Raw genomic sequence first — 15914 nt, 5'->3', positions numbered from 1 at the left:
CCATAGTGGTGAATATTGAACCTGGGTGACCTGTGTGGCTGCCCAATCTCCTGTCCAAGTGGCTAATTGTGGATGGGCAACTTCAAGGCCCCTGCTCTCCCTTCTTCTGGTTCTTTATCTTTAAACCAGGTCTGCATCAAACAGCCTTCCAACAGAGGACACTTTTCAGAAGAGGACTGCCCTCTGACAATCCTGTAAACAAAGGACTGCCTTCTGTAAAGCTGTGCTGATTACCACCCTACCAACACCCGCTACATCAGAGCCTGGAGGCATCCTGGGGAAACAAAGATGGTGGTGACTAGGAAGAAAAAAATTGATTCAGTTCGCATTTAAAGCCAAATCTAACAAATTCCCATTTTCTGAAATAGCATAAGAACCAACACATAACCATCTTTCAAAATTTACACTTTTTTCAAATTTTCCAGATTTTGTGATGTAGTTCTTCAACCAATGTTTATAAAAATGTATATATTGGGGGAAATGTGCAGAAAAATGAATATATTAATGAAAATAACTTTCAAAAATGTGCACATCAGCCAAAATTGCATACAAACATGTGTTTATTAGTAGAAATTTGCATTAGAATGCTGATGAATTTTCATGAGATGTTTTTAAAAATGTAAATTGCTGTAGAAATGTGGAAAACTGAATTTAAGATTGGGAAAAAAAGCAGATAACTGAAAATTGACAGATCCTTCCATCCATAGTGGTGACTACTACAGCTGCTGTGCCTGGCACCTAACTTCCCATCATCAAGCCATCCACCACTATCGTTCCCATATATCCCTGATGCTGCCCAGCCCTTTGCAAACTTTGGGTGGCCCGGGGGGGGGGCACAGGGAGGCCCTCAAACCTGGTAGTGGCTTTGCATATATTCATTTAGTTGCTCAAAACAGTTACTCAGTGAGTTGGCCAGTAACATGGGTACTTCCGAGGACTGATCATGTGGTAATAGGAAAATTATATTCTGCCCTTCACCACATGGTCTCTAGTACAAAATACTGGGTGGAAATGTATCCTGTCTGCTGCCCTACCTAAATGTTATGTTTAAGATCACAAAATGCTAATCCTTTAATTCTTTGTTGAACATTTCCACATTTTTGTAAGTTTGTACACTACCTTGGTAGGTTTGGCTAGAATTAGCATTTACCACAGAACACTCAGAACAGAGTAAGAAACTACACATTTGTTGTTTCCTTCCTTATACAGGAAAAAATAATAAAACTGGCTTATGCTGTCCTGTTAGGACCGTGCCTAGATAAATATTTGTTTTGTATAATATTTCATGCTTTTTGTTTGAAAAGCAAGTTCGGCATATCGTATAATCCCATTCTCTTTAAAATATTCTGCATTTGGTATGGTAATATTCAGAGTGAAGCTGAACTCCCGACAGCTGTCAATGTCAAAAAGTGCATACAAGCTTACTCCCAAGCCCAGTTCAGATGAGAGGGAAACCTTTACATGAATGAGCTGCAGTGCTCCTTGGGTTCATGTGATCTTCCTCCTTTTTTATATCCACAAGGATATTGGAAATATCCAACCCCCCCATTTTAACGAAACTGGAGTTCCCTGTTATATGTCTGAATTCAGGGAACTGTGGTTTATTTAACCTCCACTTAGTGAACAAACCAAGATGGGAAACCACGGTTTGATCCTGGTTTCTTCTCATTTTTTTGTTTGCTTTAAATATTCACATGGAACAGTATGACTATGTTCTCAGGGTGGCTCCATACAAATTGAAGTTTAAATGAACACAATTATCCAACACAATTAAAAGCCAGTTCTCTTCTCTTGGCCACAAAATTGGAGAGGAAATTAGTGAATCCATGAGCCCACGGCTTCTACAGCTCATTCATATCATGGGAAACCAGGGTTTCCCACTGTCTGACCTAGGGTTGCCGGGTCAGAAGCATCCCAAACCGTGTCACAGGTGCAGCCCTGCATGATGTCATTAAGCATGATACATTAAGCATCAACCACAGTTGCTTGGAGCATACAATTCAAACAAAAACAGTTATCTGATTGGAAATTAAGATAGAAATCTTAGCTAAAAGATGGAGTCTGGGTAGGGAACATTTAATCTAACCTACTTGCTTCTGGCAAGAAGGGTTTAAGTGCCTTCAGGCCAGGGCAGTTTAAGTGCCAGAAGGCCATTGTAGGAAGAAAGGAGCCTAGTGTTGTGGAGATGTTAGATGGGAGGATTCAGGAGGAAAGATGAATGCCCCTGAAGGCTGCAATTCTAAACACACTTACTAAGGGAGTAAGCCCTGAAGAACTCAATAGGACTTACTTCTGAGTATATATAGTTTGGATTGTGCTGTTGGTAAGGCTTGACTAGGGATTGTCTGCAAAAATATCCATATCCAAGCAGGATTAGCAACCCCCTGCCTTGAATGCCCTGCCCCTACCTTTTAACAGGGCTGCTCCAAATGTCTTTACAGATTTGACCCTTCACTTCAGAAAGAGGTCTGAGAAATGAGTATGAGTAAGAGGATTCTCTATCCTTTTCTGTCTACCCTGTGGGCTGCTATAAACTCACTTTGACAGCCAACCCAATTCCAGTGAGTAATAATTGACAGAGAGAAAACACACTTGGTTTGGTCTACCTTCATAGGCAGCAGCTTGAGAACTACAACAATTGCAGCCACACTTCCCAGTATGTGAATTCTCTTTTACCACTATTGGGCAAGAAACAAACCGTCATGCATCAAGGTGCATCATCAGTGGGTTTAAGTGGCTGAGCTGAGCACATGGAACCACAGTTGTTGCTTCTATGGATGTAAGGGAATGAGGTTAAAGCTAAATGAAATGCAAATAGAAAAACAAAAACAAAAGACAATTATGATTTGCTAATGCAATACTATACCAACCACAACAAGATCCCTATGAGTAAGGCAGAAAACTCAGCATTCCACAACCAGTCAGGATTCCTAACCAAAAACCAAAACTAAAAAAATACTGGCAGCCAGTCAACCAAGGTCACAGAAATCCCCACGCAGCACAGCCTGACCCAGGGGCTGACAGGAGCTGATAGGGTCTCACTCATAATACCTCTGCCCTGAAATCTGCACTAGTTGCTGATTTGCTACCAGGCCAAGTTCAAGGTGTGCTTTCCATGTTACGGGTGCCACATAGTACTTCTTCTGCTCTTGTAAGAAATCAGTCCTTTAGTGTGGCAGCACCTATGCTTTGGAACTCCCTGCCTATTGACTTTAGGCAGACGCCCTCATTGCACTCTTTTCAGCACCTGCTAAAAACATTTTTGTTTAGGCAAGCCTACCCAGGCATGTAGAAGCCTAGGTATTATGTTTTTTATCTGTTTTTAACTCATTGTTGGTTTTATGATTTTGAATGTTTCTTACATACTTGTCTGTTTTTGCCAATAATTTTGTTTTAATTCCTTCTGTAAACTGCTTTGAGATTTTTTACAATAAAATGGTATATAAATGTTGTAAACAAAATATGTTAAAAAAATGGAAGCTACTGGCTGTCTTTCCACTTGTAGGAACAAAGGAATCTGCCTTATATTGGCAGGACAGTTGGTACCTTCTAGTTCAGTACTGATGACATGGACTAGCATTGGCTCTTCGGGAATCCAAGCAATAGTGAAAATGAAATGTGTTATCCAGAAATTGAATTTTGGACCTTTGCATGCAAAGCATATGCCCTACCACTGAGCTACAACCTTTTCTCTGTTTAAACAAGTATATTTTAAAATTGTTCTTTTCAATTCACTAATGAATGCACAGCATACTAGGACAGATCCATACCATTCATTTAAAGCATATTCAACACACATTTCAAGCACAGGAATCACACCACAGAATCATGGGAACTGTAGTTTGTTAAGGGTGGTGGGAACTATAACTGTGAGGGGAAACTACCCTTCCCAGGATTCTTTAGGGGAAGCCATGTACTTTAAATGCTAGTTGGATGTGCGTTAAATGTGTTTTTTTCCCCTGCTTCTCAACCACCAATGGGTAATCAGCATCACCAAAGCTGAAAATGCCACTCTTCTGGAAGAAAATATGGGTGTGATTTAAAGGTAGGAGGTTGTCATCTATTCAACCCTTCCTGTATTTCAGATCACATGTTTTTATTCTTTAGTTCCTACATGCTCTAGTTAAGTCAGACCAGGAGCCTAGAAGTCAATTCAGCCAGATAAGCGACTAATAAGTCGAATAAATAAATAAATAAAATAAGAACCCATCTATTGACATATCCACGAGCCACTAAGTTACAATAGGCTATGAATGAAATAAATAGTAATAGAAAGGAGACACATCTGCCAACAATTTTACATACAGGGCTCCTACAGTGGGAAAGGGCGGGATATAATAAATAAATAAATAATGCAGTGCTGCAGTCAAGAGACTGAGATTTCTTTCTTTAACCTTCAAACTTTCCAATGCTCATTTGTGACCAGTAGCGGACCCTGAGCTGAAAACATTAACAATAGCTGTTGCAATATTGAAGCTGTAATTTTATCCATGCTGTCATACCCTGCCAAGAAATTTCCAGATGGTCCATGAAAATATGGAGTTGATAATGCAATAAAAGTTGCATAATGCAACTGATAATGACCTGATAATACAATTTAACATGGAAGTTTAAAAAAGTATGCAAAGAACAATACTTACAGCACAGAGTATCTGATATTTCTGAAGGGTACTCCTCTTAATATTCTCCTCTGTTTGTAAGCTCATCAGCTCAAAGTTGCTGTTCCCACTTAAGTTTGTGTCACTGGCAGAAATCATTTTTCAGCTTCCCAGACAGTTATTTGTTCCACTTTGTTTTCTTCCTTTTTGGCCTCTGCCCTTACCGCTGTGCTCACTCAACCAAGCACAAACTGAATGATTATCACTCCAGTCTCAGCATATAAATGAGATCAGAGTCCTTGATGGTTGGGGCATGAGGAAGCAATTGTAACAGCAAAGTCAAGAAGTTCAAAGGGTGGGGAGTATTTTTGAGCACACATATCCAGTAACATTTTGTGAGCGTCTCTTGAAATGTTGAAATTCAAAGGGAAAAAACAGAAAGTAGGATTTTCTTAGAAGCAAAAGAAGCAGACAAACTTCAGTTGAATAATGCAAAGGAGGTTTAGGAAAATCCAAACAGTAATACTCGAGTCAGATTTGTTCATTATTTTCAAGGTAATGCCATAAAAAAGACAACTTCCCCCTTTCTGTCTTTATATATGTAGAGCATTTTGCCTAACTTTTTGGATTCTGTGAAATAGGTAAGTTGTACTGGGCAGCAATGAGTGATGATGCTGAGGTTTTTCTTTATTACTTAATTAAAACATGCATATGTTGTAAGCTGCTGTGAGACCTTAAGGTGAAGAGTGGCTAAGGAAACATGAATAAAATAACAAGAACATATAATAAACTAATGAAAAAAAATGAAATGGACTGCCTTCAAGTCGATTCCGAATTATGGGCGACCCTATGAATAGGGTTTTCACGGTAAGCAGTATTCAGAGGGTTTACCATTGCCTTCCTCTGAGGCTGAGAGGCAGTGACTGGCTCAAGATCACCCAGTGAGGTTCATGGCTGTGTGGAGATTTGAACCATGGTCTCCCAGGTCCTAGTCCAACACCCTTAAAACCCAAAGGCATTACACAGAATGTGGAAAAGATTTCAGGAGCCTCCTTCTCTGAATACACCATGCAGTTTTACAGTCCACAAGGCTTCCCCTTGACTCTTCTTCCCAGGCAAATGCTTTGCTTGTGGAGGCATTTTAAACAAGAGTGGTGCCACTTCCCAGAAAGTCCTTTCTCTGGATATATTATTTATTATTATTACATTTATATTCCCCAATCTTCCCTGGATAACATACATGGTTCTTCCCTTCCCTCGTTGAGATACATCAGGGGTTGGGAAACTTTGACCTGCTGATGTTGCTGAAATACAACTCCCATCAGCAAGCATGACCAATAGCTGGGGATGATGGGAGCTGTAGTTCAGCACCATCTGGCAGGCCCAAGGCTACACACACTTGAGGTAGATTATACCGAGAGACGGTGACAGGCTCAATGATATAATGGATGAGGAAACAGGAAGCTGCCTTATATCAAGACAGACTGTTGATACATCTAGCTCAGTATTGTCTACACTGACTGGCAGCAGGTATAAAGGCAAGCCTCCACTCCCTGTGATACTATAGCTCTGGGTTTAGCTCCTGTAACCTGATACTAAACTCTTCTTCCAGGATTTGCTGTCACCATAGATACTAAGTATCTGACTCAACCTCTAGCATAGCCAACAAAGAGGTGTTTGTGTGAAAACAAAGTAATACAGTATTTTATAACAGATGTATTTGAAAAGAAGCAAGTTCACTTGTTGTTCATAAGCATTTGGTTTCAGAAATTGTCTCCACATCTTAAACACGTTACTGTATGTTCTTTTAACACTTTCAAGTCCTACCTTGCCTACCCTTCTAATATTCCTAACTAGCTCCATCCTCTCACCAGCTAATCAAAAAAGAATAAACAACGCTGATCCTATGCTCTCTAACACTAAACAGTCCTTCCAACCATCGCCTAACTCTTCTACCTGCCAAAACAGTCACATACTCAAATATAAACCTCACTCTCAGTTGCTCAGCTAAGCACTATTCAGCACATTCCAACATGCTACTCACTCATTCCCCCCTCCCAACACTCACCATTTATCTAATATACAATAATACAAACTACTTACCATAACTATTATATACAAGCATAAAACATTAACACAACAGAAGAGAACGTCAGTGCCCTTTAGATGTTTTAGTGTTGATGGAAACTGTAGTCCAGCATAATCTGGGGGACACCACATTGGCTATCACTGGCTTAGTATTATGCCTGAACCATCCTATTGACTGGGGTCCTACTTAGAAGAAGGGCAGCATATTAAACAAACAAATAAAATACTGTTATCTTTTTCATGAAGAATGTGGAAAAGATTGCAGGAGGCTCCTATGATCAGAGAACACACCACACATTTTACAGTCCAAAAGGTTTCTCCTTAAATCTTCCAAGACAAATGCTTTGCTTGTTGTTGTTGTTGTTGTTATGTGCCTTCAAGTCGATTTCGGCTTATGGCAACCCTATGAATCAGTGGCCTCCAGTAGCATCTGTCATGAACTACCCTGTTCAGATCTTGTAAGTTCAGGTCTGTGGTTTCCTTTATGGAATCAATCCATCTCTTGATTGGTCTTCCTCTTTTTCTACTCCCTTCTGTTTTCCCCAGCATTATTGTCTTTACTAGTGAATCATGTCTTCTCATGTGTCCAAAGCATGATAACCTCAGTTTCATCATTTTAACTTCTAGTGACAGTTCTGGTTTAATTTGTTCTGACACCCAATTATTTGCCTTTTTCGCAGTCCATGGTATGCGCAAAGCTCTCCTTCAACACCACATTTCAAATGAGTTGATTTTTCTCTTATCCGCTTTTTTCACTGTCCAACTTTAACATCCATACATAGAGATAGGGAACCCCTGCTCCGCATGCAGTACTTACCGGGTCACGGGGTGAGATTTGCGGCCTGGGGTGAATCCCGAGCCGCCATGTTATAAGAGGGCAGGCATGCCAGGACTGGCATGACAGAAGACCTCTTGGAGGCCGGGCCTGGCAACCAAGAGGTTTTCTGTATCTTTAAAAGTTGGGCAGGGGGAAAGGAGAATTCCACCTTGTGGTTTTTCTCATTACTGAGTTGCAAGAACACCTGCACTTGGCTGACTTTCTCTTCTCCTAAAGATACAGGATCAGTCTCAGGTCAAGAACCTGGCAACCCTAATTGCAGTCTTTCTATCTTTTTAACTAGAGGTATTGTCTTTTTGCCTTCTTCCCTGATAATCCCCCCTTCACTCCACTTCTGGTTCTCTGTCATAAGAACATAAGAACATAAGAAGAGCCTGCTGGATCAGGCCAGTGGCCCATCTAGTCCAGCATCCTGTTCTCACAGTGGCCAACCAGGTGCCTGGGGGAAGCCCGCAAGCAGGACCCGAGTGCAAGAACACTCTCCCCTCCTGAGGCTTCCGGCAACTGGTTTTCAGAAGCATGCTGCCTCTGACTAGGGTGGCACAGCACAGCTAGTAGCCATTGATAGCCCTGTCCTCCATGAATTTGTCTAATCTTCTTTTAAAGCCGTCCAAGCTGGTGGCCATTACTGCATCTTGTGGGAGCAAATTCCATAGTTTAACTATGCGCTGAGTAAAGAAGTACTTCCTTTTGTCTGTCCTGAATCTTCCAACATTCAGCTTCTTTGAATGTCCACCAGTTCTAGTATTATGAGAGAGGGAGAAGAACTTTTCTCTATCCACTTTCTCAATGTCATGCATAATTTTATACACTTCTATCATGTCTCCTCTGACCCGCCTTTTCTCTAAACTAAAAAGCCCCAAATGCTGCAACCTTTCCTCGTAAGGGAGTCGCTCCATCCCCTTGATCATTCTGGTTGCCCTCTTCTGAACCTTTTACAACTCTATAATATCCTTTTTGAGATGAGGCGACCAGAACTGTACACAGTATTCCAAATGTGGCCGCACCATAGATTTATACAAGGGCATTATGATATCGGCTGTTTTATTTTCAATACCTTTCGTAATTATTGCTAGCATGGAATTTGCCTTTTTCACAGCTGCCGCACACTGGGTCGACATTTTCATCGTGCTGTCCACTACAACCCCGAGGTCTCTCTCCTGGTCGGTCACTGCCAGTTCAGACCCCATGAGCATATATGTGAACTTCAGATTTTTTGCTCCAATATGCATAATTTTACACTTGTTTCTATTGAATTGCATTTGCCATTTTTCCGCCCATTCACTCAGTTTGGAGAGATCTTTTTGGAGCTCTTCACAATCCCTTTTTGTTTTAACAACCCTGAACAATTTAGTGTCGTCAGCAAACTTGGCCACTTCACTGCTCACTCCTAATTCTAGGTCATTAATGAACAAGTTGAAAAGTACAGGTCCCAATACCGATCCTTGAGGGACTCCACTTTCTACAGCCCTCCATTGGGAGAACTGTCCGTTTATTCCTACTCTCTGCTTTCTGCTTCTTAACCAATTCCTTATCCACAAGAGGACCTCTCCTCTTATTCCATGACTGCTAAGCTTCCTCAGAAGTCTTTGGTGAGGTACCTTGTCAAACGCTTTTTGAAAGTCTAAGTACACTATGTCCACTGGATCACCTCTATCTATATGCTTGTTGACACTCTCAAAGAATTCTAATAGGTTACTGAGACAGGACTTTCCCTTGCAGAAGCCATGCTGGCTCTGCTTCAGCAAGGCTTGTTCTTCTATGTGCTTAGTTAATCTAGCTTTAATAATACTTTCTACCAGTTTTCCAGGGACAGAAGTTAAGCTAACTGGCCTGTAATTTCCGGGATCCCCTCTGGATCCCTTTTTGAAGATTGGTGTTACATTTGCCACTTTCCAGTCCTCAGGCACGGAGGAGGACCCGAGGGACAAGTTACATATTTTAGTTAGCAGATCAGCAATTTCACATTTGAGTTCTTTGAGAACTCTCGGGTGGATGCCATCCGGGCCCGGTGATTTGTCAGTTTTTATATTGTCCATTAAGCCTAGAACTTCCTCTCTCGTTACCACTATTTGTCTCAGTTCCTCAGAATCCCTTCCTGCAAATGTTAGTTCAGGTTCAGGGATCTGCCCTATATCTTCCACTGTGAAGACAGATGCAAAGAATTCATTTAGCTTCTCTGCAATCTCCTTATCATTCTTTAGTACACCTTTGACTCCCTTATCATCCAAGGGTCCAATCGCCTCCCTAGATGGTCTCCTGCTTTGAATGTATTTATAGAATTTTTTTTGTTGGTTTTTATGTTCTTAGCAATGTGCTCCTCAAATTCTTTTTTAGCATCCCTTATTGTCTTCTTGCATTTCTTTTGCCAGAGTTTGTGTTCTTTTTTATTTTCTTCATTCGGACAAGACTTCCATTTTCTGAAGGAAGACTTTTTGCCTCTAAGAGCTTCCTTGACTTTGCTCGTTAACCATGCTGGCATCTTCTTGGCCCTGGCGGTACCTTTTCTGATCTGCGGTATGCACTCCAGTTGAGCTTCTAATATAGTGTTTTGAAACAACTTCCAAGCATTTTCGAGTGATGTGACCCTCTGAACTTTGTTTTTCAGCTTTCTTTTTACCAATCCCCTCATTTTTGTGAAGTTTCCTCTTTTGAAGTCAAATGTGACCGTGTTGGATTTTCTTGGCAATTGGCCATTTACATGTATGTTTAATTTAATAGCACTGTGGTCACTGCTCCCAATTGGTTCAACAACACTTACATCTCGCACCAGGTCCCGGTCCCCACTGAGGATTAAGTCCACGGTTGCCGTCCCTCTGGTCGGTTCCATGACCAACTGGTCTAGGGAATAGTCATTTAGAATATCTAGAAACTTTGCTTCTTTGTCATGACTAGAACACATATGCGGCCAGTCTATGTCCGGGTAGTTGAAGTCACCCATTACTACCACATTTCCTAGTTTGGATGCTTCCTCAATTTCATATCTCATCTCAAGGTCTCCCTGAGCATTTTGATCAGGGGGACGATAGATCGTTCCCAGTATTAAGTCCCTCCTGGGGCATGGTATCACCACCCACAACGATTCTGTGGAGGAGTCTGCCTCTTTTGGGGTTTCGAGCTTGCTGGATTCAGTGCCTTCTTTCACGTATAGAGCGACTCCGCCACCAATACGTCCTTCCCTGTCCTTCCGATATAGTTTATATCCAGGGATAACCGTATCCCACTGGTTTTCTCCATTCCACCAGGTCTCCGTTATGCTCACTATATCAATGCTCTCCTCTAAGACCAAGCACTCCAGTTCTCCCATCTTGGTTCGGAGGCTCCTAGCATTAGCGTACAGGCACTTGTAAGCAGCGTCTCTCTTCAAGTGTCTTTGGCACTTGTGGTTTGGCCTGTGGTAATTTTGCTCTTCTGAATTTATATCCTGTGCCCCTGCTCTCACAATGCCTACTTCTAGGCCTACCCCTTTTAAAATTTCATCATTTCTTTGGTTTTTATCCCAGGGGGGAGGTTTATTCCGAACCGGACCTTTCTCAGCTCCTGTCGGGTTTCCCCCCTCAGTCAGTTTAAAAGCTGCTCTGCTACCTTTTTAATTTTAAGTGCCAGCAGTCTGGTTCCATTCTGGTTCAAGTGGAGCCCGTCCCTTTTGTACAGGCCCGGCTTGTCCCAAAATGTTCCCCAGTGCCTAACAAATCTAAACCCTTCCACCCGACACCATCGTCTCATCCACGCATTGAGACTGCAAAGCTGGGCCTGTCTGGCTGGTCCTGCGCGTTGAACCGGTAGCATTTCAGAGAAAGCCACCTTGGAGGTCCTGGCTTTCAGCATCCTACCTAGCAACCTAAATTTTGCTTCCAGGACCTCACGGCTGCATTTCCCCATGTCGTTGGTGCCAATGTGCACCACGACCACTGACTCCTCCCCAGCACTGTCTACCAAACTATCTAAACGACGGGCGATATCCGCAACCTTTGCACCAGGCAGGCAAAACACCTTGCGGTCTACACGCCCATCACACACCCCACTGTCTATGTTCCTAATGATCGAATCACCCACTACAAGGATCCCTCCACCCCCTGGAGATATATCCTCGGCACGAGAGAATAGCTGCTCATCCCCCAAGGAATGGGTCCCTTCTAAGGGATCGTTTCCCTCTTCCTCAGCTGGATGTTCTCCTTCCCCGAGACCATCGTTCTCCATGATAGCAGGAGAGCTATCATCGCTGGAGTGGGACACAGCTATAACGTCCCTGAAGGCCTCCTCCACACACCTCTCTGCCTCTCTCAGTTTTTCCAGGTCCGCCACCTTGGCCTCAAGGAAATGAAGTCGTTCCCGGAGAGCCAGGAGCTCATTGCACCGAGAGCACACCCACGACTGCTGTCCAACAGGCAGATAGTCGTACATGCTGCAGGCTGTGCAAAACACTGGAAAGCCCCCACACGCCTGCTGGCTTCTTACCTGCATAGTTTTGTTTGAGGTTTATTACGTCAATAGGTTGGAGACTGTGGTTTAGTTGAGGTCAGGGAACAGAAGGGCAGAGTGGGGGGCCCTGGCCTCCTCGCCCTGCTGCCGAACTCGCTCTGCTGCTTAACTCGCCTTGACGCTTTGTCAGCTGGGGCCTTGACGCTCGCTCTGCTGCTTAACTCGCCTTGACGCTTTGTCAGCTGGGGCCTTGACGCTCGCTCTGCTGCTTAACTCGCCTTGACGCTTTGTCAGCTGGGGCCTTGACGCTCGCTCTGCTGCTTAACTCGCCTTGACGCTTTGTCAGCTGGGGCCTTGACGCTCGCTCTGCTGCTTAACTCGCCTTGACGCTTTGTCAGCTGGGGCCTTGACGCTCGCTCTGCTGCTTAACTCGCCTTGACGCTTTGTCAGCTGGGGCCTTGGCGCTCGCTCTGCTGCTTAACTCGCCTTGACGCTTTGTCAGCTGGGGCCTTGACGCTCGCTCTGCTGCTTAACTCGCCTTGACGCTTTGTCAGCTGGGGCCTTGACGCTCGCTCTGCTGCTTAACTCGCCTTGACGCTTTGTCAGCTGGGGCCTTGACGCTCGCTCTGCTGCTTAACTCGCCTTGACGCTTTGTCAGCTGGGGCCTTGGCGCTTCGTCAGCTGGGGCTCCCTCTAGCTCGTGGAGCAGGCTCCCTCGCTAGGTGCTCTGACTTTATATGTGTGGCTGGTTCCTCCCAGCTACTGCTGCCAGCCAATGATGTGTTACTTGAGGCTGATGGCTCAACTATCAGCTGGGGCTTAACTCTTTAGTATTAGCTCAGGCTTCCTTCCTTTGAAGGCAGGAAGGCAGGCTTCCTTCCTGAGCGAGGGGCGGGGCTGTTTAAGCTTTTGGCTGCTTTTAATCTCAGCAAGGGGCTGCGACTTCCAGGCAAGTCTTTTGTGTTTGTTGTTTTCCCACCTAGAACAGCCTGATCTTCTTTAACCTAGGGAAACAGAGCTTGTGGTTGTGTTTCAGGAAGGCTGAAGCTGCCCTTTTTAGCAAGGACTGAGCTGACTCTCTCCCTGTATGTATCGGTGGAGTTTCCTTTTTCCCCTTCTCTCTGACTGGAATTTAGCCTTATTTACAGTGTCCCCTGAAGCTTTCCTGCTAGAGTGGTGTTGAACACTAGCTTTCTATAGGCTTCCTTCTCCTAGGATCTGTCTCCTAAGATATAGGTTCTTTCAGGATTTGGCTCCTAGCTCAGGGTGACCTTAGGCTGCCCTTATTGCTTATTTCTCTGAGCTGTTTTAATTCAATTAAATAATGGAATAAATGGGAGCTACTTAGCCTCTTTTCACTCTGCTGCTTAACTCACCTTGACGCTTTGTCAGCTGGGGCCTTGACGCTTCGTCAGCTGGGGCTCCCTCTAGCTCGTTGAGCAGGCTCCCTTGCTAGGTGCTCTGACTTTATATGTCAGGTGCTCTGACTTTATATGTCAACTAAGTTTAAAGCCTCAAATCTGTTCCTTATTTGATCTTTATATTCTTCTGGGTGTTATTTAAATTGTATTTTGGCATTATGATTGCTCTGTTGTTCTTATTTAGCTTTGATTTTTGATATGACCAGTTCATGAGCTGTACCACAGTCTGCTCCTGGTCTTGTTTTCGCAGAAAGTATGGAACTTTTCCATCTTCTGCTACCAATTATATAATCAATTTGATTCCTATATTGACCATTCGGTGATGTCCATGTGTACAGTAGTCTTTTTGGTTGCTCAAAGAATGTGTTCGCAAGAAACAAATTATTGGCTTCCTACCACGTGACCACCTCTTAATTATTTTATGGTAAGAAAGAGCAAAAGGCAAACCCCCACCCCTGAAAATATAAAACTAATATGAATTTTGAAGTTTTAGTTGGCTGGGCCTGGCAGCCAAGAGGTCTTCTGTATCTTTAAAAGTTCTGCAGGGGGAAGAGAGAATTCCACCTTGTGTTTTTTTCCATTACAGTGTTGCAAGAACACTTGCACTTGGCTGACTTTCTCTTCTCCCTGAGCCTGGCAACCCTAGTGTCTCACCACTTACCAGCCCAGGCAGGGCTTCTGGTATAGTGCAGTTCAAACAAATCAAGGTCATGCACAGGAAAGCAGTATAGGTCCAAATAGAATCTAGAAGCAAGGTCAAGAAATGGTCCAAGGTCGGTATCACCGGGAATTTTGTAAGGTATAACACAGCAAGGAGGGGTAGCTGGAGCCAGAAACCTGTTTTGCTTCCAGCAACTGGAAGGCTCAAGAGAGAGACCTTATCTGGCCTCCTATATCACACTGTCACAGATGCTAGCAATGAAGCAGTAGCAGGAATTGCTTATTTAGGAGTAGACCCCTTATTCACAAGTAGGTGCAAGGGCAGACCAACAACTCTGTGTCCAGAGATGCATGCTGTGTCATCATTCTTTGGCCTAGGCCCAAAGCTTCTGACGCCAGCGTTCTCAAGGACTGGGGGATCACTCCCACTCTGACATTTCCAGGGGTTCTTCATCAGGTATCAACCCAGAGGGCCTCTCAAGGGGATCCTCATTATTGGACCAGGGGCCCTTGCCTGCTCAGCAAGGTCCTCAACTTGTGAGATGTCTTGTATGTCCTCTGTGGCAGTGGCGTCACTAGGGTTGGTGCCACCTGGTGAGGCCCGCAGTGCCTTCTCTCTGACTCCGAGCGATCGCATGTGCGGCGGAGCGCGTGGCTGAGCATGCACACACGCACGCACGCAGCCTCTATGAACGCGAGGCCGAACGAGAGGGCCCGGGAGCATGCCGCCACCTCATTGTCTGCCACTGCTTCCACCTCCTAACAGCCGAGGAAGGCAGCTGGCGTGCCACGCAAAGGCTCTCGTTGGTGCCTAGGCGGTGCCGGGGGGGTGGCTCTGGGTGTCACCCCCATCTGGAGGTGTCACCCAGTGCGGCCTGTACCTGCCGCACCCCCCTAGTGATGCCCCTGCTCTGTGGACTCTGTGTCTGGCACTTAAACAGTCCTTACAGGGGAAAAAACTGACAAAAATTCAGATGAGTAATTAGCTCTGTACTGTAGGAAACAATTAGATCAAGATAAATAATGGCAAACACATTACAGCAGCATACGCCAAGATTTTAAAGGTTAAAAGACAATGTAAGTTAACATTTTATGTCTAAGCATTTACTATAAACAATAAAAATTTACAGTTTACATTCAAACATAAGTATAAACAGGGATAAATTGGGCCCATCTATTTGTTAGCTTGGGCCCTTCTATTAGTAGATAAAAACTACTAATGAAAAGTGGTAATCCTGCTTCTCCTATTATATACATTTACATCAGAGTTTAAAACCCTTAAAGATTTTACTTTAAGGCTGTAAGCCAATGCACACTTAACGGGGAGTTAGCCCCAGCTAACATAATGAGACTTAGTTCTGAATAAACATGCATAGATTTGAGCTAACAGTCTATCTGGCACTGGTAAAGCAGTGTCATAAAGCCCCATTTTATGCTATTGAATTGATTTATCTACCCCATTTCCAGGCACATATCTGTTTATGCAGCAAATGTTGGAAGTTTTCCAGATGCGCTATTTGCCAACTCGTTTGTGCAAAGAACCGTTAACTTAAATGGCCTATTCAAAATGGGTAGTGTTAACATTGGATAAACATCTCCATAGAAATATTTCATAGAGAGGGCATTTAATTTCACATCCACTTTTGCCTGGTGGATGGAGGGCTGGCGGAAGCCCCCAAAATGGGGTGCTCCGGGTGTGTGGTAGGCGAGGAGCTGTGGGGGGGGGATTTACATGAGATCCTCCTTGCATTCAGAGCCCTCCCCTGGGTCCCACTCCACCTGGAAATTCTGCTGGTCAAAAGGCTGGCACAGTGAAATAATTTCTATTATATCCTATGTAGAGTGCTTAGTCCACAGGAAGCCTGTTTGTAGGAGCTGGTGCTTCCT

At 43.9% G+C, this 15914-nt stretch overlaps 1 protein-coding gene across 2 annotated transcripts in view; it reads right to left on the bottom strand.

Moving 5' to 3' along the window:
- The window catches only part of ENPP3 (ectonucleotide pyrophosphatase/phosphodiesterase 3), a 103986-nt gene that overhangs the window by 81398 nt on the left and 6674 nt on the right, over positions 1–15914 (bottom strand). Inside the window, exon 1 of one of the 2 annotated variants that reach the window (XM_061623855.1) lies at positions 4641–4886. The exons of the other annotated variant lie outside the window; for it this stretch is intronic. Within the exon in view, the coding sequence (XP_061479839.1) occupies positions 4641–4757 (117 nt within the window). The 5' untranslated portion in view covers positions 4758–4886. Of the gene's footprint in view, positions 1–4640; positions 4887–15914 lie in introns of those variants that run through there. 2 annotated transcript variants of the gene reach the window in all.

This window comes from Rhineura floridana, chromosome 4 (genome assembly GCF_030035675.1).
Source record: "Rhineura floridana isolate rRhiFlo1 chromosome 4, rRhiFlo1.hap2, whole genome shotgun sequence".
Classification (NCBI taxonomy): Eukaryota; Metazoa; Chordata; class Lepidosauria; order Squamata; family Rhineuridae; genus Rhineura; species Rhineura floridana.
The sequence above is the reverse complement of the archived record's forward strand: the minus strand, read 5'-3'. Positions and strand labels throughout refer to the sequence as shown.